The sequence below is a fragment of the Bipolaris sorokiniana genome (assembly GCF_000338995.1).
Source record: "Bipolaris sorokiniana ND90Pr unplaced genomic scaffold COCSAscaffold_2, whole genome shotgun sequence".
Taxonomy (NCBI): Eukaryota; Fungi; Ascomycota; class Dothideomycetes; order Pleosporales; family Pleosporaceae; genus Bipolaris; species Bipolaris sorokiniana.
Window position 1 is genome coordinate 1,770,167 of NW_006911896.1, and position 27,726 is coordinate 1,797,892.

The window sequence follows — 27,726 nt, forward strand, 5'->3', positions numbered from 1 at the left end:
AATATCCGGCAGTTGTAACTGCTATACCTCCAATGAGATATTAGCATCACCACAATCTCATTTTGGCAGGTAAAAAGAACATATACTTTTGAGAAAAGCCGACCCCATTCTACAACATCATCTTGCATTACTTAGTAAAAACTGTCATAGTGAAATTAGCTCGTCTTCAAGATCGTATGTCCCGTTTTCGCAGGCCTATCCGATGAGCAGATATACAGCAGGGTTAGTACTCCCACTCGCAGATAACTTACATTGAGATACCAATATGGAACTACAATATCAAATTCAGGCTATTCTGTTAATCTGCCAGGACCCCCGCGCTTCTGCTCGAAAAAGGGCCTACTCTTAGTCATGCTAGTATATAGTTACATATGTGTACGGATCGCCAGAAACCTCACTACCAATTCCCTCACATAAATATTGGGATCAGCCATCTCAACTCCGATCTTGTGTGCCTCTAGTGTTTCTCCTTACCTTATTAGCTTCGTTCATGTCAGACTGCGTTCGGTCCTATTCACAAGATGACGTGGGCTATCACCAGCATCATCCTAACTTCAAACCCTAAACTCTGGGCATCAGACGTGTCCTCTCTTCTCTCAACGGTTTTTCAACTCCTTTTCTTTTTCTGATTCCTCCATGTAGTCCATCGAGTCTTTTTCTTTACGGCAGGCCCACTCACTTCCTCACTTCAACCGCCATGTTGGATCAATTGCGCTCGTACTATAGCTTTCTTAAGCCCCAAAGCGGCGTATATCAGTATATGCCCTTCAATAAGGCTCCCACCACCCGCTCACGCACTCGCATTGCACTCATAACGGGCGCCTGCATCATTGCTGCACTCTCAGTCTCCGCGCTCTTTGTTCATCCCGTAGAGAAAGCAAGGCAATACGGCATATTCCAGTCAACCGACACATCCGGTCACGGCAGCATACCCAGCATAGTCCACTACGTGCAAATCAAAAAGGACGAAAAATCCGTCCTCAAATTCCCCTTCTCCAGCTTCCTAAACATCTGTGCCGCAGTCCTCTACATCAAGCCCGAACGCATCTACATCCACACCGACTTCAGCCCCTCTGAGATCAGTGAAGCCAGCGAAAAAGGCGACAGATGGACCAAATCCGTCATCAATACCTTCGCCGACCTCGTAATCTGGAATCCCGTACACGCCCCCACCTTCGCCGGCACAAATGAAAACCAGCACATCGACGCCATCCAGCACAAATCCGATTTTCTGCGCTGGGAAGCCTTGGAGAAAACAGGAGGCATCTACATGGACTGGGACGTCTTCCCTTTACGCCCTCTAACTCCGCTCCTGACAACAGGCTTCGCCTTCATCGGCGGCCGCCACTACGGCGGCGCAGGTGAACAGAGTGGCATAAACGGCACCATCAACAACGGCGTCTTCATGACCAAGCCCAACAGCACCATGGCCCGCATCGTCGTCCGCGAGCAACACGCCGGCTTCAACGGCAAATGGGCCGCAAACCTCCAAAGCATGACCAACGTCGCCGAGCGCCTCGTCCCCATCCCCTACGAAGTCTTGATCCTCGACCGCACCGCGTTTGCGCCAACCCACTGGTTCCAGGATAGTACGGATCCGCTGTTCAAGCCGAATGAAGGTAAGCCTGCGTCACCTGTACCCGAGAAGACGAATTCTACCGATGCGATGGAGATTTACGAGGTGGCAATTAAGAATCGCCGCAGGAGAGCGGAGTGGGAGATGGATTTTTCCTCGACGTATATGTTGCATGCTTTTGCGCTGAATCGGTATTACAAGTATGTTAATCCGAAGACGATTCTGAGTCGTACGAGTAATTTTGGGATTGCGACGTATGATACTGTTAGGCATATGGTGGATATGGGGTATGTGGGGGAGCATGATGAGGAGTAGAGGGTTTCTGGGAAGAAGAAGGGTGGGTTGTGCTTTTTATCGTTCACTGCATCTTGTACGCGTTGGTTGGTTCTTGTATCTTTTTTGTGTATATGTTTTTTTATGGGCGGAGAGCTATTTCAATATACCATCTGCGTAGGTGCTGGGCTCCACGGAGACAAGTACAAAATTGAATGAAATGTTAACAAAGGCGCCTGATAAACAGTTCTTCCGTTCACGGAACCTATCTTCATTCTTTGATACATATGACCAGGTCGGTGAGGTACCTGATAGATCCACTCACTAGCCGAACCTGAGAACATGGGGGGCTATAATGCGACAAGGATCACCAACCACATGCTCTTCCTCTCCCGTTAACGAGCATGGGCGATCATCTTATGCAAGTCTCTGCATTTCGTATATGTGAAATAAATACACACCTATCAAGAAATCTAATAGACGCATCATGAATTGAGAAATCGCATCTTCAACCAAAGAATCCAATCGCGCAATCGCCATTGTGAATGAACGTTTTTTTCTTCTCCAACGCAAATCCCTCGCCTAGTTCGATGCAATCGCTATCCAAATAAAACACCCCGCGGCAATGTATCACCAAAACGCTTAATCATACACACAATCATAATTCCAAAATTACCAATCTTGACCATTCAACCCCATCATCTAACACTCTCCCTCAATTGACTCTTGTGAACTTGATTCCTCGTTCTAGAAGAACACCTTTCAGGTTTTTGGCAACTTGTTTCCTGCTTCTTGCCGTCTCCTTCAAAGTATCCATGTTCTCGTCGACGAGGTCTGACAAACGAGCAATGTCTTTTCCGCCGGCTGCGGGGCTACCTTCGGGTGTGTAAAACAAGCCGTAGCCTTTCCCGGGAGTTGGCGTATTGTCAACCTCGGGCGTAAGAGCGCGACGGTTTAATTCAGTCAGAGTGAGCTTTTTGTGGCCCGTGGGAGGTGTAGCATATGGTGTGTCGGCGACACTGCGACGCAGACTGGTCCGGCGAGATTGTCGTGGTGTACCAGTGCGTGAAGAGGAAGACGATGGACGGCTCGGTTCGGCAAGACCCAGCTTACGCATTTGCGCCTCGAGAACGAGAATGTCATTGTTCTTCTGCTCCGCAAGGCTGGCTAGTCTCAAGATTGTCTTCTTGACAGCTTCCATAGAAGGCACAGCCTTGGTACTGCCAGCCTGGGCATTGTGAGTAGCAAGGCGAGAACGAAGGACAGCAACGGCATCTTCAGCCTTGCGCAGCGATGTGAGCAGCTGAGCGTAGTCATTGCGCAGATTCTTTTGTCCATCCGCAAGCTCCTTCGGCAAGGGTGCTTTGCGAAGCGCCTCGATCCTTTCAGGATCCTTGCGGTTGATGATCTGGCGACGAATATCGTTGAGACGAGTCATCAGCTTAGCCTTCTCGTGGAGGAGGCGAGCAAGCTGTGCTAGTTTGTCGAGTACGTCCTGCACTCGGCCGGCGTCAAGCTCATGCTCCAGATCTTCCTCGAGAGACTTCAATACTTGTATCTCGCACAATGTGAACTTCTCGAACCACGATCCATCATGTCCTTGGGACAAGATATCTTCCAGCATGCCTCGATCGATTTGGTGGTTAGGCTGAGGTTGCTGATGGTATAGAGTAAAGGACTTGATCGACCTCATGTTCCAGCCCAAAGCGTCTACCATACCATTGATGTCCTTGTATATCATTTCAATCTGAGCGGCATGACCAGACTTATTAGGCGACTTGCCCCCTGTGTAGTTCTGGTATGCTACGAATTCCTCAAGATTACGGCTTGGCTCGATAGGCCGCGCAAGCTGGGCACGCATTCTCTCGTCCTCCTCGTCTTCCAGATCGGAAACCTGCGGCTGGGGTGTCGGTGGTTTGGATCCTTGGAGAGAAGAGCTAAGGGAAGCCCCAGGTGCGACCAGAGGCTCACGTCGGAAGCGAGAAGATGAGCTGGGGCGCATTGGACTGGGTGAGCGAAGGTTTTGAGAGCGGTTTGTGGCGGAAGGTGGGTAAGGAGGCTTTGCAGATGCAGACGACGAATTAGGCCTGCTGCCAAAAGGAGCTTTGACAGATTGTTGTCCAAACAATGAATTACCTCCAAACGATGGCTGGCTTCCATTAGGCTTAGAGGGCTGTCCAAACAAAGAGTTCTGAGCCGGTGATGTGCTTCGTCCGGATTGCGAGGTACCTCCAGACTTCATGACAGGAGGAGTTGGAGCAGGGGGAAAGTAGCTTGATTGAGTACCAATCTTTGGTTGGTATGATTTTGAGGCGTTGTTTGGCGGATAGGTGTCATCAGGCTCCTCGTCATCGTCATCGTCCTGGTCATCCTCGGAGTAATCACTGTGGTTTTCTCCATTGCCAATTGGAGACGCCTCGACCGAAGAACTTGGAGCTTCCACTTCGACACCTGGACTACCTGCAAGCGGGGGCAAATCATCACCATTTGACTGCGAGGGCTTGGTGTTTATGAAATCGGGAGGGAGTGGTGCGTCATCGACCTTGGATGGCTTTGAATTGGTGAAGTCTGGTGGAAGAGGGGCGTCATCGAAAGGGGTAGCCGGCTCCTGTACAGGAGGTGCTGCTTTGGGAGTTGCGCTGTCTTTGGTAGGAGTGTCACTCGGAAACAACTTCTGCTTTGGTGGTGACGCTGGTGTGGTGGAGACATATTGTGGGGGCTCGCTCGCGGGTGTAGCCGGGGGTTTAAGTCCCGTTTTCCCAAGCGTGTTAGCAAAGTCGCTTCCGAAGAACGAGCCATTCGCAGGCGCAGCTGGCTTTGCCGGGTCGTCGGTAGCAGTGCCGTCGCTCTTGAATGTTGTGCCGAGCTTGAAGCCACCAGCAAGCCCGAACAAGCCTTGCGATGCTGGGGCCTGGGGTGTCGGTGTAGCCTCGTCTCTCTTCCGGCCTTGCGTGTCGTTTGCGTCACTCATGTCAGATGCCTTTGACTCAAACGAAGCTGTGTTGAAAGAAGACTTGCTCGGCTGTCCGAAGATAGAGCTGCTCTGTTGCGCAGGTGTGTTGCCCCAAGAAGGCAGCGACGATCCGGTTCCGGAACTTACAGTGACTGTTGAACCGAAGCTCGGCTCACTTTTAAGATTAGCAAAACCGGATTTTTGCTGGCCTTGTCCGAGTGATGCAAATCCTGAACTTGCTTGGGCAGAGCCGGCGCTGCCGAAGCTGGAAAAGCTCGACGTTCCCCCATTCTGTCCAAATTTGGCGAATCCAAATGAGTTTCCTCCACCCCCAGAGAAAGGGTTAGCCTTGGCCTCGGAACTTTGGGTAGGCGTCCCCCATAGAGATGACTTGTTGCCCATACTGCCCGCTGCACCAAATCCAGAGCTGCCAGCTGCACCAATTGCAGATGGTGCACCAAAGGCTGCTTTCCCAGCACCACCCACTGCAGTCGGTGCACCGAACGCAGGCTGTGGAGGTTTGCTCAACGTAGGCGTAGGTATGCTTGATGTTGAAGCTCCAAAGCCAGGTGTGCCGAAGCCTGGCGGCGTAGGCCTCATCATAGCAGGGGATGGGGAGTTGTGTCCAGCATTGCCAAAGTGGGGAATTCCAGGAGTTCCAGGAGTGTTTGCGGACTTGCCAAAAGGAATGTGTGAAGGTGTGGAAGGCTGCCCAAATGGTGTTGAAGTAGCGACAGGAAGTTTGGATGCAGGGGTATGAGCCCGGGGTGTGGTAGTTGGCTCTCGTTGTGTAGACTCGCTCTTGAAGATGAGACCCGGATAGCGTTCGCCAGCTTCAATCGAGCGGTTCCACACCACCCACCAAGCTGTGAGAAGACCTTCATGGGTCAGAGCCATGTAAGCCGGCAATGGCCAAGGAGCTTCATTGATTTCCTCTAGACTAGGGATTGGACGCAAAATCTTTTCCTTGCTTGAAAGATCCAACGCTTCACCAATAAAGACACTGTCCAATTCATCTTCTCCATATGCTGTACGCGGCACAGAGGCCTTCTTAGTGTCGTCAACATTGACCAGCATAAGCTCCTTAAGGTTTTGTTGGTCGGGAGAGATCTTGTTGCTTGTAGAAGCAAGTATAGCGATTGAATCAGCATGCGAGGAGGTGATGATCAGCATATCTTCGAGATCGGGCTTCCAATTTCGTAGTCGCGTGGATGAGAAGCGGGCAGGAAGGGGTCGTCGCGGGGGTTCAAACGCCTCGGGAAGAGGATCCCAGGCGAAAGCATGGTATGTGAAAGATCCCCAACCTTTCGCGGACTTGATGACACTGAATTTCTTGGGTTCTGGGTTCTCTGGATCTTGGTCCTTGACTGAATAGACCGCGAGAAACTCTTCCGTGTTCAGCCATGTCACTCCCGTCACTTCGTAGCTCTCATCGACATCTGGTGCGCGAGGAATGACTCCCTTGAGCTCTCCATTGGTCATGTTAATGGCGCAGGTACCGTCCGTTGAACCAGAGACTACAGCCTTTCCGCGCGTACTCCAAGCAGCGCAGTTGACATCAGTATCGCGAATCGTCTTTTTGGCACCATCCGTCACATTGCATATCTGGAGCTTGCCAGAATCCAGGACAATAGCGAAGAAATGCTCGAACTCGGGGGCCGGGTTTGGGAGCAGGGCGCGGACGGGCGCGTCTGTTTGCACGGTCTGTTCTGCATCTTTCCTACCTTTAACGACCTCGGCGACGCTGAATATGGAAATGGAGGCTTCCTGTTCGGGAGCGATGACGAGGAAGTCACCGTCGGCAGAGAAGGCAACGTGACGCAGGTTCTCGGTGGAGATGGTGACATCAGGCGTGAAGTCTGACACGACGTCGATGTCGCGTTCTTCGAGTCGTGGATCGTCGGGCTTGTCAATGTCGTCGGCTGTCGTCTTGCCCTCGAAGGCTTTACGCACGGCGTCGGTAGATGCGATGACGAGGACATTGGGACCAGCAGCTGCGACGAGACCAGGCTTGGAGGCGACGGAGAGGAGGCTGGCCGAGGCCGAGGGCAGATTATCGGCAGGCCATGGTCGGGGAAGAAGTTTGACCTTCTTGGGGCCTTGCTTTCCGTTGCTAAGGACTTTGAAGCCTAGATGCTAGATGCGCTGTCAGTTTGGGGGGTGGTTTGCGTGCTGGCAGGTGAAGCTACCTCCGTCTCGATCTCGGGCACCTCAGCCCCAACCTCTACCGCCGGCGCATGGCTCTTTGACATCCTGCAGGATTTGCAGGCCGAACAGGTTCTGGCGCGTAGTAGAGACGGCTTGGTGTCGCGCGTTGGAGTTCGCAGCTTATTCATAAATGCATTGGATGTCTAGCGCGAAAGCGCGTGCACGGTCACCGTGAGTTCTGGGGGTGGGAAACAAAGAAAGGTCCAGTGCAGGGCTAAGACTGGGACCGAGTGAGGATGAAGAGCAAGAAGGCGGGTACGGGAAAGGCGGTGATGTCGCAAAAAAGAGCCTGGTGCAGCGGCATCAGCATGCATCGGCAATCATGCAACCAGTAGCTCGTCACTTTTGCCAGACGCGCTTTGCTGTCTAAGAAAAGTCGGGGTTAGCAGCTGGCGGATCACCGCGCCAAGCATGGCGGTCCAAGCTCCACCCACCAGGCACGACCAGCTACGCAAGTCCCCCCATCGCCGCCGCCGCCGACCTGCCTTGAGCGACGACCAGTGTTGGGAACAGCCTCACGATATACCACAACTGCACATAGAACCCCGCCGGTAGTTCTGTGACGGAATTTGAATACTATCCATCAGTCAGAACATCCCCCGGCTTCTGCAATATCGGCCCGCCAGTCCTCCCCAGGCTTACCACATATCATCCACATATACACACCATGGGCGGCTTCGACTTCTCCAACCACAACCGCAATGTGGCTCTCCATGCCCAGGGCATCCCCCTACCCAAGGCCACCAGCACGGGAACCACCATTGTCGGCTGTCTATTCGATGGCGGCGTGGTAATTGCAGCAGACACTCGCGCAACCAGCGGGCCCATCGTCGCAGACAAGGTACGCTCCTCCCCCACAATGGACACCGCCCTCACCACGATGCACCCCCTAACAATTGTGTCCGCAGAACTGCGAGAAGCTGCACTTCATCGCCCCCCAGATCTGGTGCGCTGGTGCCGGTACCGCTGCAGACACCGAGTTCACCACAGCCATCATCTCATCCAATCTCGAACTGCACGCTCTCTCCACCGGCCGTAAGCCCCGCGTCGTCACCTGCATGACGATGCTGAAGCAGCACCTGTTCCGCCACCAGGGCCACATTGGTGCCTACCTCGTTGTTGCTGGTGTCGACCCCACTGGCGCCCACCTCTTCACCGTCCACGCCCACGGCTCCACCGACAAGCTGCCATATGTCACCATGGGCTCAGGTTCGCTGGCCGCCATGTCGGTTTTCGAGACACAGTGGAAGGCGCACCTGACGCGCGATGAAGCCGTCACTCTGTGTGCCAATGCCATTGAGGCCGGTATCTGGAACGATCTAGGCTCAGGTAGTAACGTGGATGTGGCCGTCATCACAGAGGAGAAGACCACCCTGATGAGGAACTACAAGACACCAAACACCAGACAGCCCAAGCAGAGGAACTACAGGTTCCAACGCGGTACCACGGCGGTGCTCAACGAAAAGATTATCAAGAAGGAGGAGATCAGCAAGTACGTTACCGTGCATGAGCTCAAAGACGACAACGTGGCCGCCACAGCCGAGACAATGGATGTAGACTCGTAGATGGAGAGTTTTGGGCGATATACGACATGGCGTTACGAACATGAAGAACATGTACTATACACCGATATCAGGTATCGAATGGACTCCTTGAATCGGATAGCTAGAGGACAATATGATGATGATGAACCACTTTTGCCCTCATATCGACCAGCTGTTGCACATTTGTTTACGCGAACCAAACGGGAACATTGAAGATTTGAAGATTTGAACTTCAGACATTTTGTCCCTAATTCAACTCCACTAGACAGACAAACCATCGCAAGAAACATTACAGTGAAATAACCATCCCTGACTGAGGACACAGCAACCAATATATTCATCTCTCTACATGATCCGTGAGCCCGAAAATAAACCCCTTTCTTGCATACACATCCCCTATCGACACCTCTTCTCCACGATATTCGCACCATGCTCCTCATACTCCTTCTTGGAGATCCACAGCTGGTGGAAACTACCCAGGCTAGCCAATATACTGCCACCAATCCAAGCAGCGTATTTGCGCTCCACCACGCTACCGGGGGCAATAAGCTTGTTGCGGGTAGACGGATAGATAGAGTTGACTTCGTAGTTGAGACGCTCGTTGAACTTGTACAGCAGAGTGCTACCGCCCGTGACAACGATGTTGGAGAGCAACAGGGGACGCTGGTCCGCATCGACTTGCTGGACAGCAGCCTGGACGAGGCGGGAGATTGTTTGCTCGGGCTTGGGTGCGGGACTTGTGTCGGAGGTGAGGGCTGCTGAAGCATCGAAGAGGCCTTCGGCGGCGCGGAATCGCTCGACGCCAAATACTTGGTTCCAGCCGTCGGGCATCTCGAAGGGTCGGCCGGGCATGCTCTTTGCTAGCTCCTCGTTGGTGCTGAAGCGGCCGGGGCCGGGCCATACTTCTACCACTGATTCCTTGAACGATGTCAGGATGCGTTCTTCTTCATTCAACCGGAAGGAGTCAGTGGGCGGTGTGGAGAAGGTCTTGTACGTGGCTTGAGCGGGTGCGCCAGCGTCGACGGGTGTCTTGCTCTTCACCATGAAATGGGGTATCAGCGGGACCTCTGGTTGCGCCTGCTTGAACGACAGTCGGATCTGGTCAGAGACAAAGTTCCCGGCCAGAGGTGACTTTTGGACTCCCTTTCGTAATACCATGCCGTCGAGCACAGGCGTAACAGACGTGTGCGAGGCGCCGACATCGATGATGATTCCAGAGGCCTTGCCCGATGCAAAAGCAGCCAATACGCCCGTCTTTTGTAGGAAAAAGGCTGGGGTTCCCCATTCCTCCATTGCAATCTCAATATACTTTTCCCGTGCTTTTGTGCTGTTCCAGCCTGGTTCTGTGACGAGCAGCGGACTGTCTTCCAAGGGCTTCTCGTTGTTCTCTAGCGCCTCCATGTCCACATCCATAGCCTCTCCGTTTCCATTCTCATCATTGCCATCATTCAGCCCGTTCTTCTTGGGGTTCGTTGGTTTTGCGCCCGTGAGCCGGCTTGTAATCGCATACTCCCACAGCTTGGTCGCAGTCTCCCAGTCCTCTACTATGCCATCTGAGCCCCAGTAATTCTTAATCTCAAGTCCGTCGGCCGGAGCGTGTATTGCGTTCTCGCCGAACAGACGGTCGCCTGACGATGTCAAGCCATAGAAGGAAGGGCATACGGATTTGGGAACATCTTCGCCAGCGAATCCTGCGCGCACAGTTGAGTAGCCAGGGTCAAGAACGATTGCTGAGACCTCATCTGCAGGCCGTTGTTAGTGAACGCGCGCTGTAGAGCTTCGGGAATCGTAGTTACCTCCAGCATACTCTCCCGCAGCGGGTGCGGTTGACGAGTTGGGAATGTTCATCGCGCGCGATTATCGCTGGCGCGGAGACTGGTAAACGGAAATGTGTCGAATATGATACGGCTTATTGACGCGTAATTGTCGAGTTTCCGAGTCAGTCGAGGTGGGCGTGGTTGTGGAGCCGGTGCTGGTGTTCAAGAGAAGCTGTCGCAAGACGCGAACTCCAAAAGTTGAGGTTGTGGACCTTTCCTCCACCACCGCACTTACCCCTCGCGCCTCCGCCCCGCATCCCCCCAGATATTTGTTCGCAGGGTCCCTCGGAATCTGAGACATGAAGAGATAGGATAGAGGTCATCATGGCGCTTAAATTCATCCGCCAGCTGTATGCACTCGATACCCTCGACACTCGCTTCGTAATACCAGCCACCACACCGCCCAAGGAGGCGCTCGAGGAGGCCAAACTTGACCCAGTGGGCCCAATTCCCGTAAAAGAAGGAAGAGAGGGCACCAAACGTGCAGATGGTGACATTCAGCCGCCACGATGGAACACGCTCGAGTTTTATTTCTACTACGTGGCCATTTCAGCCAGCGTGTTCATGATGTTCAAATCCGTCTTGGATGTGTCTAAAGGTCTGTTGGGTGATACCACAAGTAAGAGCCATATGCTGACCAACTTGTAGAATCGCACCCAAACTATCCAAAATTCGAACATCTCCTTTCCGATGGCTGGATACCTGGGCGGAAAGTGGTATGTTGTGTTACCCCTTGTCATATGCAATTCACTGACTTGTCAGGATAATGTTGATGCTCAGTATGGCGGCTTCCGTCAGAACATTCCATATCTGTTTATTGTAGTAATACTGCATCCAAATTTGCGCAAAGCATATGACTCTTTCTGGCGAGCCGGTACATACACCCAAGTACGGTCATCGGCAAGCAATGGCCTAACCATGGGCCTAACACCGTCCGCTGCCGCGGATGCCCGCATGCTTCAGCGCATATCGTTTGACGTAGGCTTCGCTGCCATATTTCTTATTGCTCTGCATGGCTTCTCGGCATTCAAAATCCTCGCGATTCTCTATGCAAACTACTACATCGGAAAGAAGCTCCCTCGACAGTATGTACCAGCCGCAACATGGATCTTCAACGTAGGCACCTTATTCGCCAATGAATTTGGCCGGGGTTACTCGTATGCAACTATTCTCGGCACATTTCTCCCATCTGCTACCTCAGAAAAGGGCAAGTCAAGATCTGATTTCGGCCATATGCTCGACAGCTATGGTGGCCTCATTCCACGTTGGGAAGTGCTCTTCAACTTCACTATCCTCCGGCTCATAAGTTTCAATCTCGACTATTACTGGTCACTCAACTCCCGAGACAATAGTCCTCTAGAAGTATTATTCCCATCTTCCCTCGGTTCGATATAGCTAATAACATCTAAGAAGAAACAACTCGACCCATCTAACCTCTCCGAGCGGGATCGGGTATCCATCCCTGCTAAACCTGCCGACTACTCATTCCGCAACTATTTCGCCTATGCCACCTATTCTCCACTATACCTGGCCGGGCCCATCATAACATTCAACGATTACATAGCGCAATGTCGCTACCGCCCTCACAGCATCACCACTAAGCGGACGAGCCTCTACCTGGTCCGTTTCATTGTCGTCCTCCTCACCATGGAGATAATGATTCATTACATGTATATGGTCGCCATCTTCCATGAGAAGCCCGATTGGTCTCAGTACACACCTTGTGAGCTCAGTATGCTGGGCTTCTTCAACCTCAAACACATTTGGCTAAAGCTGCTCATCCCATGGCGCTTCTTCCGCCTCTGGTCACTCATGGATGGCATTGATCCGCCGGAGAATATGGTGCGTTGCATGTCCGACAACTATTCTGTTATGCACTTCTGGCGCGGATGGCACCGCAGCTTCAATAAGTGGAGCTTGAGGTATCTGTACATCCCTCTTGGTGGGAGTAAGGGCGAGGGTATCCTTGGCAAGGCAAGGGCTGTCGGGAACTACCTCGCCGTGTTTACCTTTATTGCTATCTGGCATGACATACAACTCCGATTGCTCATGTGGGGATGGCTTGTTACTCTCTTTGTTCTTCCGGAGATTATAGCATCGTATATCTTCCCTGCGAAGAAGTGGAACGATAGCCCTGATGCCTACCGCTGGTTGTGTGGAGTCGGTGCTGTCGGCGAGATTCTAATGCTAATGACAGCTAATCTCGTTGGCTTCGCACTCGGAATGGATGGGCTAAAGGGACTCGTTAGTGGTATTGTTGGAACGTGGTCTGGTTGGATGTTTTTTGCGACAGCTTGCTGTGCGTTGTTTACGGGTGTGCAGTTTATGTTTGAGTGGCGCGAAAATGAGAAGCGGAGAGGGATTAAGATGAAGTGTTAGATAGGCAAGGTTGAGGTAGGCACTTTTGGCAGAGAAGACTGCGATGCTGTACCTATTGTTTAGAACATGGTCTACGTTGTTGCACAAAAAACTACAGACTACTAAATCACAAAAATGAGGCAAAAGTTACTGTTGTCACGCTCAGTATGCTTTGCTTAGACAACGTTGCTGAAAAATCGACTGTTAAGCAAAGGTGACAAAAAAAGGACAACAAAAAGAAAATGGCAAAAACAGAGTTTCGAACCCACGCTGGGTGAAAAGTTGTTCCAAAGATTGAGTAAGTGCAGTGTTGTGCGGGACTCGCGGTCACTTCTGGTAAAAGGCAAGAAATGAGTTCGTACAAATCCTCGCACTGCACAATCATGCTTTGAAAATAAGAAATATATATACTGCGTAAATATTATTGAGTGCGTGAGCGGGCTTGCCAAAATGCAATGGTTGGGGCGCCCCTACGCTATGGGAAGTAAAAGGTCAGTGCGTTGTATACGAAAGGGATAGTGACGTGACGAAGGGAAGGGTCGGGCGGATGCGCTGGCCGTGCGCTCGTCTGTCTGTGTCCCTGTACCGAGGGGTGTGCTCGAGTCGTGTCTGGGATTTTGGCTGGCTGGCTGGTTCGCCTTACTCCCTTACCCTTGCGAACTGTATAGGATCGGCTACTACTTTTTTTTTTTTTTAAAAAGAGCAAAGGTAAGGGGAGAGTTGGAAGGTATCGAGGGTGAGTTTGGCCCCGCGGCTTGAGTTTCTAGGTGAAGTGAGGGTGGTTGTGGGACACGTGCCCCCCGCTTTTGGTGGCTTGCAGGCTGCCTTTCTGGAGCCTGCTGAAATACATCGTCTCCTTTCATCTTGTGCAGAGTTGGCAGTGGCTATTTTCTGCGTCGTTGCGTGGGTTTTTTTGCAGTCTACTCTAGGATTCTCTCGGTAGACTTGCAGAGTTGATGGTATCAAGAATGGACCCTTGCCTCCAGCTGGTTTCATGTGGCTCGAGTACCTGAGACTCAAATACATACATACACCTGGCTTCCTCCACTTATTCCTTCGAGAAGTCTGTTACGATTCATGCTTGCTAAATATATTTAGTACTTCAGGTATCGCGAGTTCTCCTATTTGCAGTTACAATTCTACACAGTTGCTGCATCGTTTCTCTTGGGAGCCGTCTGGCCCTCGAGTCCTTGCTTCCTATCTCTTATTGCTCTCTTCAATCCCTTCAAGTTTTATTACATCGCCTCAAACTCAGTTAGGATCGAGATGAGATATATAGGCCAAAGAAATGGCTTCGTCTAGCATCTTGTACCAAGCCTTGGTCTCGAGGTGCCAAGGTGTATATCCATCACTTTGCGCCGACACCAGTTACAATGCGTACTAGCATGCGCCGGAATGGTCGCAGTCCGCTCTTGTACTGAATGCGCAGCTTCGCTAGTTAATCTATAAGTGTGTATCATAAGTTATCTAAAGAAATCGTTCTCTCTCGTTGTCTGTTCTCGTCTTAATAGTGGTTGTATCACTATCTTTACACCTGTCGGGTCTAGATGGTAGGTAGCCGACCACCACTTTTCTCTTCATAAAAAACATCACCTCAAACGTCAAAATGTCAGCATAATTTCCCCGGCTCGATTTGAAACTATTTCCTGTCCTCGGCTTCCTTCATTCGTTTTGACGATTCAACTCCAACGCCTGAGGCACTTTGGTGTTTCAGTCTTTGTTCCTTGCCCCATATTGTAATTGCCCCCATCACCCCTCACCACTTCACCCAATGCGTTCATAATCTCGAGATTTCGTTTGCTCAATGGTCTAGAATACCAGCGCCTTTCATCACCTGTTCGCGATTACCAAACGGCGCTGGCGCTAGACCCAAAATCGCCAAGCGCGAGGTAGGACATGTAAGAGGATATGGTCACTCACTCCAGCTCTCTTGTTACACTTGACCTACAACACCTCGCACACAGTCTTTACTGTTTGGTTTGCTTCACGATCTCTTCGCTCGGCGTGGCCCGGCTTCCTCTCCTTTTGCCAACTGCAGGCAGTCACTCTCTTATTTCTTGTCCGACGACTTGAGTTGTGCTCGAGTCAAACACTCTATCGCAACCAGACACACAGCAAATTTTGCATTGCCTGTATAGCACGAATATTTCATACGGTTTACTTCATCGTCACCATGAAGACTGCTGTTTTGGCGAGCGCTCTGGCAGCTGCCGGCCTTCTTGTGGGCTCCGCGAGCGGGCGTCCTCTTTGTAAGTCATACACTCGATTGGTGAGACCCCATTGGCTGAATGCGTCTAGACCACAAGCGCGAACTCGTCACCAAAGTTTTGTATGTGACTGAGGTGGTCGCCGAAGTTGTTATCTATGTGGATGAAGGGGGTGCGGCCTTTTCAACCTCAACTTCCGTTAAGGTCCCTGTCATGGCTATGTCTTCGGTCCTGTCTTCAAGCACTTCTCAGACCGCTCTGCCAAAGACGACCCCCTCTTCAATTTCTTCTGTCGTATCTACTTCGGCTTCACTGACACCAGCTGTCGCCCCCGAGTCTTCTTCTGCGGCACCCGTCACCACTGAAGCATTGGAGCCTGCGGCCCAATCCTCGCCCGTATCAGAATCTCCCTCATCTCTGGTCGAACCTTCTTCACCCCTAGTGGAACCGTATTTGCCTCCAGCTGAGCCCCCTGCTCCCCCAGTTGCACCAACATCGCTCCCGGCAGCACTTCCGTCTCCACCAGTTGCGCCGCCTTCTCCTCCGGCGCCGCCGTCCTTACCTCCAGCCGAGTCACGTCCTCCTCCGGCGGAACCATATTTGCCCCCAGCTGCGGCGCCCTCTCCTCCAGCGGAACAGTTCCTTCCTCCAGCTGACCCAACTTCCCCCCCGGCTGCAGCACCTGCCCCAACCGACAATGTCAGTGCGGGCAGCCTACCTATGGGTATAACCTGGGATGTCTACACTGGCTCATCGGAATGCAAGTCGGAAGCTGAAATCGCGAGCGAATTTAGTAGGATGAAAGACTTCAAGGCGATTCGCTTATACGGCATGGACTGCAATCAGATCTCCCTTGGTATCCAGAATGCGCTTAAGCACGGCCAGAAGCTCATGGGTGGTGCATATATGGATGCGGGTGGTAGCGGTGAAGACGTCAGCGAGGTTATTCAAGCTTACAAGGATGCTATCGACCAGCACGCCGGCGGCAACTGGGACGTCATACAGCTCTTCACAGTGGAGAACGAACGTGTAAACGAGGGTAGGATGACTGCAGCGCAGGTCGTCGATGCAATTGGTAGAGCGCGTACCCAGTTACGACAGCTTGGCTACAACGGCCCTGTGGGCGCTGTCGAGACGGCGCCAGCTACCATTAACAACCCGTCTATCTGCGAAGCCTCCGACGTGGTCATGGTCAACATCCACGCCTTCTTTGACAAGCACACACACGCAGTGGATGCGGGTCCCTTTGTCAAGAGCCAAGTCGAACTTGTACAGTCTGCCTGCAACAATAAGCGTGTTGTCGTCACCGAGTCGGGTTGGCCTCGCCAGGGTAGCCCCAATGGTGAAGCTATCCCCTCAGTAGAGAATCAGCGCGTTGCTCTTCAGTCAATCCGCGAATCTTTCAGTGGCGACATGTTTCTCTTCAGCGCCTTTGATTCCAGCTGGAAGGTCAACACGGCATCTACCTTCAACGCCGAGCGTTTCTGGGGCGTCATCCAATAGGTGTCTTGGTGACATAAGTGTTTCAGTATGGGATATCGTGGAGATGAGTCTACATCTCCTCATCATTTGGCTGTATACACCTGTATCTCATAATTGCTTTCTTTTCGTGTGGGTCAGGTCATTGTTTGGCCTGGTGCCCTATTCATGTATACGGAAGCTCATTCCTTGTACGATTATGAGATTATGGAAGTATGAGGTACGATGGGTTTGCAGCACATGTAGTATAGATACCCTGATTTTTCAATGAATCAATTCATGGCTGCGACAGGATATCTTGAACATCATTGAATGTGTCTAACAAGAAGCCATGGAAACTGACAAGAGTCAAAACCTGCTAGAAGTACTCTTGCCAGAACCAACTGACACTTGTCGTAGAAATCTTTTTCGCAGTAGGTGTGGATATCTTATTGGCATAAGCAGTCTAAATGTGTATTCCCTTTTTCCATCAGATGCTCTTGTTTACTCTATGTCTTTAATCTACCATCACTTAAGTATTCTAAACCGATAATAATACCAGCCGGACAGCACAAGATCCCAAAAAGTCCGCCCACTCAACCGCTCTACTCTTACAACCCCAATTCCACTGCCACATCCTCAATCGCCTTCACCAAACCATCCAACGTCCCCCTCCCCACATTGCCATTCACCACAACCCTAAAGAACTTCCCCTGCTCTCCAGGCGCAAAATCAATCATAAACCCTCTACTCACCAGTCTCTGCGCAATCTCCGTCGTAGCCCTACTATTTACCTCCGAATCCTCGCTCACCACCCCACCCTTGGCATAGTAAAAGCACACCTGCAGACAAGGCAGCGGCTCCGGACTAATCGTCTTGAAACTGCCACTATCCTTGAGTTTTTGCAGCAGATACTCCGCGTTGTCGTACGCTCTATCTACCAAGTCGCTGAAATGCTGCGGACCATAATATTGCAGTGCGAGAAAAAACTTTAAGCTGTCTGCGCGGCGACCGCACTGGGGTGTCAAGTCAGCCAGGTCGTATATATCCTGGGCATCTGTGCTGGGGGCGTGGTGGAAAAGGTAGCCCGCGGGGAGCGTAAGTGCGCGGTAAAATGTATTCATGTCCCTGCCGAGCAAGAAGCTACTGGTCATGGGGACGCCGAGCATTTTGTGTGGGTTAACGGTTATGCTGTCTGCGAGCTGGGCGCCAGTAAGACGCGTGGGGGAGTACGTAGAGCTGAAGATGACGCTGCCGCCCCAGGAGCCGTCGATGTGGAGCCAGAGGTTGTACGATTTGCAGATTGAGGAGAGGGCAGTGAAGGGATCGAAGGAGCCGTGGACGGTGGTGCCTGCTGTGGCGTTGACGAAGAAGGGGGTTTCGCCGCGGGTCTTGGATTCAGTGACGAGGCGCTCGAGTTCGGAGGGGATCATGCGGCCATGGTCGTCGACGGGGACGGAGATGACATTTTTGGAGCCGAGACCGAAGATATTGGCGGCTTTTTCGACAGAGTAGTGGCCATGGGCTGAGGTGAAGAGGGTGAATTTATGGGTTCCATTGCCGTCGGTTTTGGTCTCTGGGAATAGAGTGTTTCTAGCGATAACGATGGCGGAGGCGTTGGCGGCACTGCCACCTGGTTGAGAGATTCCTCCACAAGTTTTCTCTGGCAGGCCAAAAAGAGAAGCTAGGTACTTCGTTGTTCGTTTTTCGACGAGGGTTAGTACGGGCGAGACGTGGTAGACGTGGGCCTAGAAAAATTTAGTACCTGATTGTTTGGTCAAATGAAGAAACTTACATTGGTGTTCAACACCGCCAGAAGCAGTTCACTGGCTACACCCACCGCATTCGTACTCGCATACAACTTGTCCAGGAACCCTTGATCCCAAGTGTTGACGCTATACTTCAACACGGTGCTCACCAGCTTGACCAGTCCATCTTTTCCAACTTTTTTGTCATTTATTTCCAAATCTTCGCTGAGAATAGACTCCAACTTCTTGGGAGGATGATGCTCAACGATTGTAGTTCTTGGGCCGCCACTACCTTCTATTCGCAGACCATGACCGGTATGCTTAGTAGCAGCATCTTCGTCTGCAGAGCGAATGAACGGGATAATCAACTCCTGAATGGCATCAAGAAGCTAGTAGTAGTGTTAATATCATGCTATCTGGTGGGGGCGAATGATGAATTGGAGTCATCATCGATGTGCAGCGGTTAACACAACATTTGCTATCGGAATGCTCGGAAAATGGTTCCGAGGCACTTACATTTTTGACTTCATCAGCCCGATTAAGAGGCGTATTTTCAGGTGCGGAAGACATGACACGAGTTGTCGGACAGTTCGAGAAATTCACGCTTGAAAATACCAGTACAGAGATTAGGTTGAAGAGAACTGTGGTGGTGATGTATAGGAGCAAAAATCACGGCACAGAAATGGCGCGCAAAGTTGCCCGAGCTAATCGGCATTAATGCCGGCTACCTGAGCAAATGGCAAACATGCAGTCATGGATCCTTATAATCGAGCTGACCATTCCTGGTCCGCCAAAAATGCGTAATCGCACATGCAAATTGTGCCACTAAGAAAGGTATTTACGATTATCGAATCAGAAACAGAACATCCAGATCGACCGCTACAACCGATCCACCTTATCTAACGCCAGAGTGATGAAGCAGCCAGTGTATAAATTTCATGCCTGATATAGGAAATATCCCACGCCATGTACGTGGTGTCACCATTGTCATTGTGCCGCAACACTCTTGTCTTTGCTGCTACTCCCGCTGCTCGCGCTACTGTTTGCAGCTTGACTTCCCTTCTTGGACTTTTTGCCGTCTTTTCCTTGTGCAGCCTTTGCAGCTGCATGCTTCTGCCTTGCCAGCTCAATAGCCGTCAGCTGCTTGCCGGCCTTAAGATTTTGAGGCGCATCACTAATACCCTCTGGGAATGACTGGAAGCCTTGATTGCCGGCTGTGTAGCGGGATTGTGTGACCCAATCGTTACGTCTGCGCTTGTAGAGATCCATGCGCCAGTTTCGCCAGACGGCACGGCCTACATGAGATTCGCGCATAGAACTCTCGTTTTCCGCCAGCTCCTCGGCGATGCGTTCGCGAATGAAAGCCAGGCCAGCTGTGCCCTGCCAGATTGCGTCGATGACGTGCGATGCTGCTGGGTCGAGTGCAAGCTCACCAATTTTACCGTAAAATAGTTGGATCATCTTGCGGCGGAAGATGACGGACGCATTCTCTGACATCAACGCTGCTTGAAGTGTCCTGGATGCTGTCGGGTCGCGAGCAAGCTGAGTGGCAAGCTCAGGAGACAAGTTGGCGAGAGAGTCAAACACAAGCTGACCAAGGGGTCCGTCCACGGTCATCATAGTTTGTGCCAGCAAAGATCCATGAACCTTCTCCGGTGACTGGACATGCCTGGCGCGCGGTTTTACCTCTTCTTCGTTTAGCCGAAGGATGCGGGTGACTTCAAAGCCGTTGGAACCAGCATAAGCAGCCTCAAGTTGTGCTTTGATGGGTGCGCAATTGACTTCACGTGCCACACAGCGCTCAATGAGCACTTTGATGACAGCGGTTCGGTTGCGTTCAACTAGGCTAGGAATCTGGTCGACGATTTGGCGCATGGCTTCTTCTAGGTCGTCTTTGCCAAGCCTCTCGAGAATCTTGCCTACCACATATCCCGCGATTTCATTGCGTGACAAGTTGCCCATGCGCTCTTTAAAAAATTCTCCATAGATGGACTTGAACACTTTACCCGGCGCGTTCTCGATAATTGTTTCCAATAACCGGGATCCTACCGCATCGTATACCAGACCATTGATGAGGATGGCGCTTTCAGTTCCTTCGACAATGGGGTTGTCAGGAAGCAGTCGGTGAATGATGGACTTTTCGTTCTTGGCTCGAGACTTTCCAAAGTGCGCCAGTTCCAGCTTGAGAAGTAGCTGCAGGGTTGGGCCACCGAGCGGATGTGTGGTGAGTGAACGAAGGTAATGTGACTCTATGCCGGAGACACTATCGCTAATGACCTTTTCCAGGGCATCCAGGAAAGACTGGGGAACAACCCTCTCCTCTAAGACCCGCTCCTGACCCTTTTCTGCACCAGAAACAGTAATCTTTTCCTTCTTCTTGCTCTGCGTAACAGACTTGGTCTGCTTCTCCAGTGGCGCACCCGAAAGGACTATAAGCAACACCCGGAGCACATGAGAGGCGTACTTGTCCGTCATCAAAAAACCCATATATCCCTCGAGCTCGCCCAGTGTAAAGAGAAAGAGATTTTCCATCGAGACAATGACTTCATCGGGGTCGGAGGCGGGTGGGGTCTGCAGAGGTTCCGCTTTAACAGTCTCTTCCGTAACGATAGGGGCAGCTTTTATGAAGAGTGCTTCGCAGCAGTGGGAGGCAAAACGGTTCTGGACGAGGTTAAGGAAACTAGAGGGGCGATCAGCATAGCAATGGCAGAAGGCATCATGGAAGAACTTACTGTCCGCTGAATTTCTGGAACAGACTTTTCAATTGGTCTGGGGAGGATAGGAGGATCAAGCGCTCAAGCAGGCGCGAGGACTGGCTGTTGGCGATTTTCAATTCCTTCCTGTCTGCCTCTTTCCACACACTGGCCAGGAAGATGTCACGGTCCTCGGTGCTCTCGAACTGGTTCAACTCAAGCATCTCGTCGGCCTTCTTGAAATACTCCTGCTCCTGCTCGTCGAGCATTCCGTAAAAAGGCGACTCATTGGGGCGGATGATTTGGCCATTGGCGAATTCCTGGACTGAATCTTGGACATGGAGCAAGTCAGAATCTTCATGCTTAGGACGCTTGGAGCTAGCATCGTCATCGGCGTCCCTCTTGCGCTTTTTCTGCTCCTCGCGGCGACCGCGCTTCTTGTGTTCCTTGGGCATTGCTGGCGATAACGGCAGCGGCGCGCGACGAAAGTTTGGACCGTTTCAGCGGCCGGGCCGGGAGAGAAGTCTGCAGTGCGCAGCAGCACCCAACGTAGGGCCGGACAACAGGGACTTATAACCGGTCGGCAGGAAGGGCAGGGCTGAAGAGGGCCGTGGAAAGGCAGTATAGAGGTTTAATGGAGGCGTTGGACACGGCAGTCGCAGTACATTAAGCATGTTTTCCAGCAGTGGACTGATGCGGCAGAGGGTGGCGCTCGCTAGGGAAAAGTTGCTGTCCATTTCGGGGCTAGCCCGGATCGGTGGAGATCGAGGCGGTCCCCAAGATCGGGAAGGCGCCACCAGGGCAGATGGAAGGGTCGACCGAGGCAGGCTAGCGCGCTAGAGTCCGATGCGCTAGCCGCTTTGGGCTGTGGCCAGGCTGGGATGGACCCCCACTATCACTGGCTGAACGGTAACTGCAATACCGTCAGCTGCAGCGACAGACTGCCTACCCTCGCCCAACGCAGCCATCTGCCCACGAATCGTACGATCCATGGACGACAATTTAACTCGCGTCGCAGACTACCTCGACGATAGACTGCAGACGCTTGGCGACCTCGACTCGCTCCACGACCTATTGGCCACCATAACCACCCAGCATGGCCTGCTCAAGAAGCAGCTCCACGACGCCCAGCGCGACCTTCACAACGCCAAAGACGCTTCCCACGCCCAACATGACTCCCTCGCCCAGCGCGCAGACGCCTTTAGGCATGAGCAGGCCGATATTGACCGTCGCCTCATGGTCATAACCGCCTCGGAGACAAGCGACGAAGCTGTGCCCCGCTTCGCTGAGGTGCTCGACACGCTGCACCGTCTGGATGTCGCCACCAACTACGTAGACCTGCTGGCAGAGGTAGACAAGCTCAGGTACGCCAGCGCCAGCAGCTGCCGCCTCTCATGCCCCAGAGCCGTCGCCCGCTGACGTACCGCTACAGTAAACAAGCCCAGGCAAAGCTCCAGACGTCCAGCGAAGCGGCCCTCGCACCGTATAAGCAGCTGTGCGCCATTCACACGCGCCTCACCAACCTGCAAGAAGACGCAGAGGGTGCTGCGCCCCAGCTGGTCTACTACGTCAGTAAAATCACTCACGCCCTGCGCACCGAGATTCTCGACGCCTTCTCTGCCCAGCTCGAACATACGCTCAAGAAGATACGCTGGCCGTTGCCCAATGCAACTATACCCACGCATCTGCGCGAAGAATGGGAGACTGCCATTATCAAACTTCTTGATCTGCAATTGCCCGAGCTTGAGGGCATGAGCTATGCCAATGGGCCTGGAAACAAGGTCAAGTTGCCGCCAGTGCTGTTCCCCATGGAGGTACTGGTGCAGCCACTCGAGATGCGGTTCCGCTACCATTTTGAAGGCGACAAGCCTACGAACCGCATTGATCGGCCCGAGTACTTTCTATCCCACATCACCACGCTTCTGAACGACTACAGCGGATTCGTCAATGACCATGTCCAGCCCGTTCTGCTACGCCACTTCCGCAGGACTGATCTTGCGCTCAACCCCGTCTACATTGATGCCATGTCAGCCTTCATAACTGCCTTACTACCCATGCTGCGCACTAAGATTGGCTCGCTGCTGCCCAAGGTCGCTGGCCAGCCACAGTTTTTGAGCCACCTGATACATGAGGTGATGAACTTTGACACGGACCTCCGAGACACGTGGGGTTACGATGCGGGTCATGGCGTTGAAGGCTGGAGGGGACTTTCATGGGAATTCCTCGTACAGGGTGATTGGTTTGGACGGTGGCTGCAGGTGGAAAAGGATTGTAAGCTTTTTTACGGTGCCCAATGTGGAAATTCTTTGTGGACGACTAACATGCAGCAGTTGCCCTATCCCGCTATCAGAACATTGTCGAGGCTCCAGACTTTGGTGATCTTGACTATGAGAGCGTCGATCCCAAAGCCACCAAGCCCACAAAAGGAGCGATCCGCGTAAACGACTTGCTCGAGACCATAACAGGTACTTTTCTCGCTTACCCTACATCCCAAATCTGCCGCTAACCTTACATTTATTGCAGATCGTTACAGGCCTCTAACTTCGTTTAGCCAGAAACTCACCTTCCTGATTGATATTCAGATTGCGATTTTTGACAAGTTGCATGAGAGGCTGCAGAGCAATCTCGAAGCGTATCTGACCATGACTACGTCGCTGAGTCGTGCTATGGGTGGTATCACCAAAGAGGAACAGGAAAAGCTGCTTGGCGTAGAAGGACTGGAACGCCTTTGCAAGACCTTCGGCAGTGCAGATTATCTCGAACGGGCCATGCGTGACTGGAGCGATGACGTGGTAGGCTCATATCTGCATTACCCCTGTGCTATGTGATTCGCGGCTAATTTTGAGTTCCATAGTTTTTCCTGGATATCTGGGAGGAGCTACAGGATCGCGCTCGTAGCCCGACTAGTAATATTGGTACCATGACTGTTGCAGATGTGGCCGGACGCACATCAAAGAAGGTTGAGAGCGACGACATGGAAGCAGGCTCGCTGTTTGACGAAACGGCATCGTGGTACGCGCGCCTTCGTGACCGCAGTGAGAAGATTATCATCGACACACTAAACAGCAACGTGCGCGAGGCGCTGCGTGCATATCGGCACATGTACGTTTCTTCGTCACATCACTTCACCACTTAATGCGAAAGCTGTGTACTGACATTTGTTTTTCTGATAGCAACCCGTGGGCCACGCTGGGTGGGCCCTCGGCTTCAGGTTCCGCTGCTGAACCCTCGCCTACCGCAGAGCTGGATCCGTTGCTTGTTTATCTGCGCACAACACTAGCGTTCCTTTCACGTGCCCTTGCGTCTGCGCCATTGCGCCGCATCACCCGGGCCATGCTGACTACCATTTCGACGGTGTTTTGGGAGAATGTGCTAAGTCGGTCTCGCTTCTCCACGCAGGGTGCCACACAGTTGCACGCTGATGTCTTGGCTGTGTGTCATGTCGTCGACAAGCATGTTGGCCCTGGTGTGGCAGGAACGGGACTGAGGAAGTGTCTCGAAGGTGTGAAACTTGTTGGCTTACCAGTCAAAGGCAGTCCATCTAGTACATCAGGCCAGGATCAGGTCAAGCATGATGAAGGTGGCGAGGACACCGAAGATTGGGATACTGAGGCTTGGGGCGCTGCTGAAGACGGTGATGAGGACCCGTCGGTTGTTGCGCGAAAAACAAAGCACGCCGGTGACACGATGTCATTGGGCGGTGGAAATGAGGCTGGGGCTGCTGGGGCTGAAGAGCTGCTGGGGCTATGGGAAGTGGAAAAGCGGCTGTTTGCGGATAACCAGGCGGCTAGAGATGTGCTAGATGAGTTGGGCTTGGAGCTATTAAGTGAGACGGAAGCGAGGTCTTTGCTCAGGCGGAGGGTTGAGTTGGCTGGTTAAGGTAGATGAGTTAGTAGTAGTTTGCATGACTGCTGCACACCTCAAGTGTCTGCATCTACATGCAAGAATGAAGAGAGTTATTATGCAGGGTCTTTCTTATCTCGTAACGTCTTGGAAAAAGGTACATCAAGTAGATTTCTTGTCGTCCATTTGTCTCATACACGCATAGCCCCATGCAGTTTCAAGTAAATCTGGTCTTTGATTACACAAGCTACAGCTGCGGTAGTAATGGTAGTCTTGGTGGGTTGTTGTAATGTAAGTATGGACCCCTACATATATCCTTGCATACCCTCCCATCCATCCATCCATCCATCCATTCATCCATCATTCTAGGAGTCATGTCTCCTCCCCCCGCCTCCCCCCTCTCTCTTACCAATCCATACTAGTCTCAATTGGAAATCTTGGGATCAACCTTCTTTCCCGTCGCTTTTTCGTACGCCTTGCGCATTCCATCGGTCTAAGGTAGTGTGTTTGTTAGCTTTTGTCCCTTTCCCCTCCTCTCTCTCGCTGTCTCCACTTGAGTCTTTCCCGTTGCGGTTGCGGTTGCGGTTGCCCAAGCGTGTGCATGCAATCGATATGTGGATCGGTGGGTAGGTAAGGTAGGTAGAAAGGGGGGGGGGGAAAGGGGAAAAAAACAACATACAATCTTCTCACTCATGCCCTTATTCGCCGCAATCTTTTTGCCCTGTGCGCCCCCGAATTTACCGGCTACGGCGTTGAAGGCTTTGTCGAGGTAGTCGGATCCTGCGGCGTTTCCACCTCCTTGGTTGGGATTGCTCGACATGCTTTTCCCCTTTACTTTTACTACTTTGGTCTTAAGGTAGGAGTTTCTATTTTATTTAGGTGTAGGCGACTGCGACTTTGCGTTTCTTGGCTGTCCTTCGTCGTATTATTCAGGGCGGGGCTGTTGCTTGTAGTTGGATGTTTTGTGAGGCGGACTGGACTGGGGGCCGTTTTGCGGATGCGAAGATCAGAGGATCAGAGGGATCGACGGGTGGTGGATGGTGGATGGTGGGGGCGGGGTAGGTAAAGGTAACAGGCATAAGGGGGCGGGTAGCGCGTTTTTGGGTGAGGGGTGTCACGCGCGAGATGGGGTTCACACGTTTTGCTGTGAGCATTTGGAATGGCTCAGGGGAGCATAGGTGTGGGGGTTTGATTCGATATTTCGAGTCTGGTAAGGGTAGCAACACTGGACGTGCACTTTGCCTGCCTACCTACCCATAACACAGATGGTCTTGCTTGAATTTTGGTTTGGTCGACTCGTCTGCTTCCTTTCACATGTTCGAATCTTTCCTCTAGTGGATACCACCATCTTTTCAAGCCTAGCGCTTCCTGCACCGCTCATGCATCCTGTAAGCACCAGTTTAGCATGTGCATCGTGCATGCATGTACTTATACCTGTAGACTTGGGTACATGCATGTGTACATGCCATACCTGCACCATGCTGCATGTCTAAGCGCGTAGCAAGCAAGAAGAAGAGAAAAAAAAATAGGGCCGCGGGGCATATAGTCGCTTACAAAACTTACGTACGTACATATAAGCTTACTATCCTAGTTCATAGTCCCAAGACCAAGAAAAGAGTAAGAGAGAGAGAGAGACGAAAAAAATGAAGCAAAGACGCGAAAGTGGTTGAGGAGGTTTCTCTTCGGTCCTTTTTTTCTTGTGTGTCGTGTTGAACGATGGAGAGGAAGAATGTAAGGTAAGAAGCGGTGTGAGATAATTTCCTCCAACCGGCAGTAATGATTTTTTTTCTCTTTCCTTTGCTTCACTTTTCATTCCAAGACAAAAAAACATGATACGACAATGAGGTTTAAGGAAAAGGATAGTTTGATTTTTTCATTTCAGTCATTCCTATTCGTACAAGTATTATCATCTAAGTGTCCATGTCTCTGGTGGTCCTCACGGAGGGCAGCATGCTGTTCCATTTGTCGTTCTCGGTCTTGGTCGTCTGCTGAGCGCAACGGAACGATTGTTCCGTTCAGCCTCTCAACATACGGTCGGACTTTGGACCACTTGTCGTCCAGCTTATGCATTCTATCCTTCCAGCACCTGTTCTTGTTAGGCGTGGACGCGGTGGTCGGTGGTGGGTCTTCAGTTGGAGATCTTGTCGGAGACATCCTTGCCAGTCGCTTTTTCAAACATGTTGCGTGCACCATCGGTCTATTTTCAAGTGTTAGCCTGCTGTTCCTTTCCTTTCTTTTATGTAGTTCCCTTGGTTCTGGGTGAAACTAGGAGAACGACGGAAACATACAATCTTCTCATTCACACCCCGATGCCTTTGTGTGTCCTCAGTCGATGCACCGCCGTACTTCTTCTCTACAGCGTCAAGGCCCTTGTCGAGGTAATCTTCTTTTTGCTGGCTGTTGTTTGATGTGGCTTGGTTTGAGCCATTTCCGGTAAAAGAGTCCATGTTGAGATATGATGTGTGGCTCACGAGGTAAAGGTGATGAGGTGATGAGGTATGACACTACCTGTTTTGGTAAGCGTTCTTGTTCGTGCATGTGTGGCTTGGTGAATAGGTGGGTGTTCTCACGAGTTAAAAGTGTCGGACAGATTTGGACTTTGTTGTGGTTGGTTAGATGTCTAGACAATCTGACGTGAAATCGACGATGGCGTGTTTTAAGTAGGATGATGAGGTGTACTTTTCATTCCATTTGTATAGTCCTCGGAGGCAGCAGAAAGAGGTACACGTGATGTTCTGACATTCGTCATACTGTAACCTCCAACTACGTCAGTTCAACGCGTCTACCCTGTATGAACCCCAGCTGTTCAGTCCACATATGTAAATCATCAAACACAGTGCCCATTTGCGAACATTCCTCCGTGACAATCACTCCTTTCTAGCCAGCAGCAACGTTCGTCATGCTCGAAAGAGGGCAACAAAAACTTGGCTTAAGCCATGATGCTTAAATCATAGCCACCTGTTTCCCCACAGACGGAGAATTAAAGAAAGCTGAAAGAGTAAAAGATCAAAGCTATGACATGTATCGGAGCTTTTCTTTGCCGTATCC

At 51.7% G+C, this 27,726-nt stretch overlaps 11 protein-coding genes across 11 annotated transcripts; 5 read left to right on the forward strand and 6 right to left on the reverse strand.

Moving 5' to 3' along the window:
* Positions 1-697: 697 nt before the first annotated feature.
* On the forward strand, positions 698-1,891 carry COCSADRAFT_134300 (uncharacterized protein; the record flags this gene model as incomplete). The annotated part of the gene is made up of 1 exon (XM_007697896.1): positions 698-1,891. The coding sequence occupies one exon, from the start codon at positions 698-700 to the stop codon at positions 1,889-1,891; it is 1,194 nt and encodes a 397-aa protein (XP_007696086.1).
* A 301-nt stretch (positions 1,892-2,192) lies between these two features.
* COCSADRAFT_33394 (uncharacterized protein) lies at positions 2,193-7,296 on the reverse strand. The gene is made up of 2 exons (XM_007697344.1): positions 6,992-7,296; positions 2,193-6,938 (listed from the first exon to the last, which is right to left on the reverse strand). Exons 1-2 carry the CDS (start codon positions 7,052-7,054, stop codon positions 2,565-2,567), a joined length of 4,437 nt encoding a protein of 1,478 aa, XP_007695534.1. The 5' UTR covers positions 7,055-7,296; the 3' UTR covers positions 2,193-2,564.
* A 381-nt stretch (positions 7,297-7,677) lies between these two features.
* Positions 7,678-8,575, forward strand: COCSADRAFT_81386 (uncharacterized protein; the record flags this gene model as incomplete). The annotated part of the gene is made up of 2 exons (XM_007697897.1): positions 7,678-7,851; positions 7,919-8,575. The coding sequence occupies 2 exons, from the start codon at positions 7,678-7,680 to the stop codon at positions 8,573-8,575; spliced, it is 831 nt and encodes a 276-aa protein (XP_007696087.1).
* Positions 8,576-8,950: 375 nt separating this feature from the next.
* Positions 8,951-10,402, reverse strand: COCSADRAFT_156921 (uncharacterized protein; the record flags this gene model as incomplete). The annotated part of the gene is made up of 2 exons (XM_007697898.1): positions 8,951-10,296; positions 10,351-10,402. The coding sequence occupies 2 exons, from the start codon at positions 10,400-10,402 to the stop codon at positions 8,951-8,953; spliced, it is 1,398 nt and encodes a 465-aa protein (XP_007696088.1).
* A 186-nt stretch (positions 10,403-10,588) lies between these two features.
* On the forward strand, positions 10,589-12,893 carry COCSADRAFT_33397 (uncharacterized protein). Its single transcript, XM_007697345.1, has 4 exons — positions 10,589-10,969; positions 11,020-11,087; positions 11,134-11,733; positions 11,782-12,893. Exons 1-4 carry the CDS (start codon positions 10,696-10,698, stop codon positions 12,748-12,750), a joined length of 1,911 nt encoding a protein of 636 aa, XP_007695535.1. The 5' UTR covers positions 10,589-10,695; the 3' UTR covers positions 12,751-12,893.
* A 2,009-nt stretch (positions 12,894-14,902) lies between these two features.
* COCSADRAFT_196426 (glycoside hydrolase family 17 protein) lies at positions 14,903-16,513 on the forward strand (the record flags this gene model as incomplete). Its single annotated transcript, XM_007697899.1, has 3 exons — positions 14,903-14,978; positions 15,028-15,377; positions 15,510-16,513. 3 exons carry the CDS (start codon positions 14,903-14,905, stop codon positions 16,437-16,439), a joined length of 1,356 nt encoding a protein of 451 aa, XP_007696089.1. The 3' UTR covers positions 16,440-16,513.
* A 359-nt stretch (positions 16,514-16,872) lies between these two features.
* COCSADRAFT_134319 (uncharacterized protein) lies at positions 16,873-18,758 on the reverse strand. The gene is made up of 3 exons (XM_007697900.1): positions 18,659-18,758; positions 18,190-18,531; positions 16,873-18,142 (listed from the first exon to the last, which is right to left on the reverse strand). Exons 1-3 carry the CDS (start codon positions 18,710-18,712, stop codon positions 17,006-17,008), a joined length of 1,533 nt encoding a protein of 510 aa, XP_007696090.1. The 5' UTR covers positions 18,713-18,758; the 3' UTR covers positions 16,873-17,005.
* Positions 18,759-18,888: 130 nt separating this feature from the next.
* On the reverse strand, positions 18,889-21,501 carry COCSADRAFT_33398 (uncharacterized protein). Its single transcript, XM_007697346.1, has 2 exons — positions 20,875-21,501; positions 18,889-20,822 (listed from the first exon to the last, which is right to left on the reverse strand). The coding sequence occupies exons 1-2, from the start codon at positions 21,288-21,290 to the stop codon at positions 19,130-19,132; spliced, it is 2,109 nt and encodes a 702-aa protein (XP_007695536.1). The 5' UTR covers positions 21,291-21,501; the 3' UTR covers positions 18,889-19,129.
* Positions 21,502-21,769: 268 nt separating this feature from the next.
* On the forward strand, positions 21,770-24,802 carry COCSADRAFT_33399 (uncharacterized protein). The gene is made up of 6 exons (XM_007697347.1): positions 21,770-22,199; positions 22,268-23,106; positions 23,166-23,300; positions 23,359-23,627; positions 23,690-23,937; positions 24,009-24,802. Exons 1-6 carry the CDS (start codon positions 21,826-21,828, stop codon positions 24,712-24,714), a joined length of 2,571 nt encoding a protein of 856 aa, XP_007695537.1. The 5' UTR covers positions 21,770-21,825; the 3' UTR covers positions 24,715-24,802.
* Positions 24,803-24,969: 167 nt separating this feature from the next.
* Positions 24,970-25,938, reverse strand: COCSADRAFT_33401 (uncharacterized protein). Its single transcript, XM_007697348.1, has 2 exons — positions 25,358-25,938; positions 24,970-25,171 (listed from the first exon to the last, which is right to left on the reverse strand). Exons 1-2 carry the CDS (start codon positions 25,496-25,498, stop codon positions 25,103-25,105), a joined length of 210 nt encoding a protein of 69 aa, XP_007695538.1. The 5' UTR covers positions 25,499-25,938; the 3' UTR covers positions 24,970-25,102.
* Positions 25,939-26,485: 547 nt separating this feature from the next.
* Positions 26,486-27,314, reverse strand: COCSADRAFT_33402 (uncharacterized protein). The gene is made up of 3 exons (XM_007697349.1): positions 27,249-27,314; positions 26,967-27,186; positions 26,486-26,875 (listed from the first exon to the last, which is right to left on the reverse strand). Exons 2-3 carry the CDS (start codon positions 27,123-27,125, stop codon positions 26,807-26,809), a joined length of 228 nt encoding a protein of 75 aa, XP_007695539.1. The 5' UTR covers positions 27,126-27,186; positions 27,249-27,314; the 3' UTR covers positions 26,486-26,806.
* Positions 27,315-27,726: the final 412 nt, after the last annotated feature.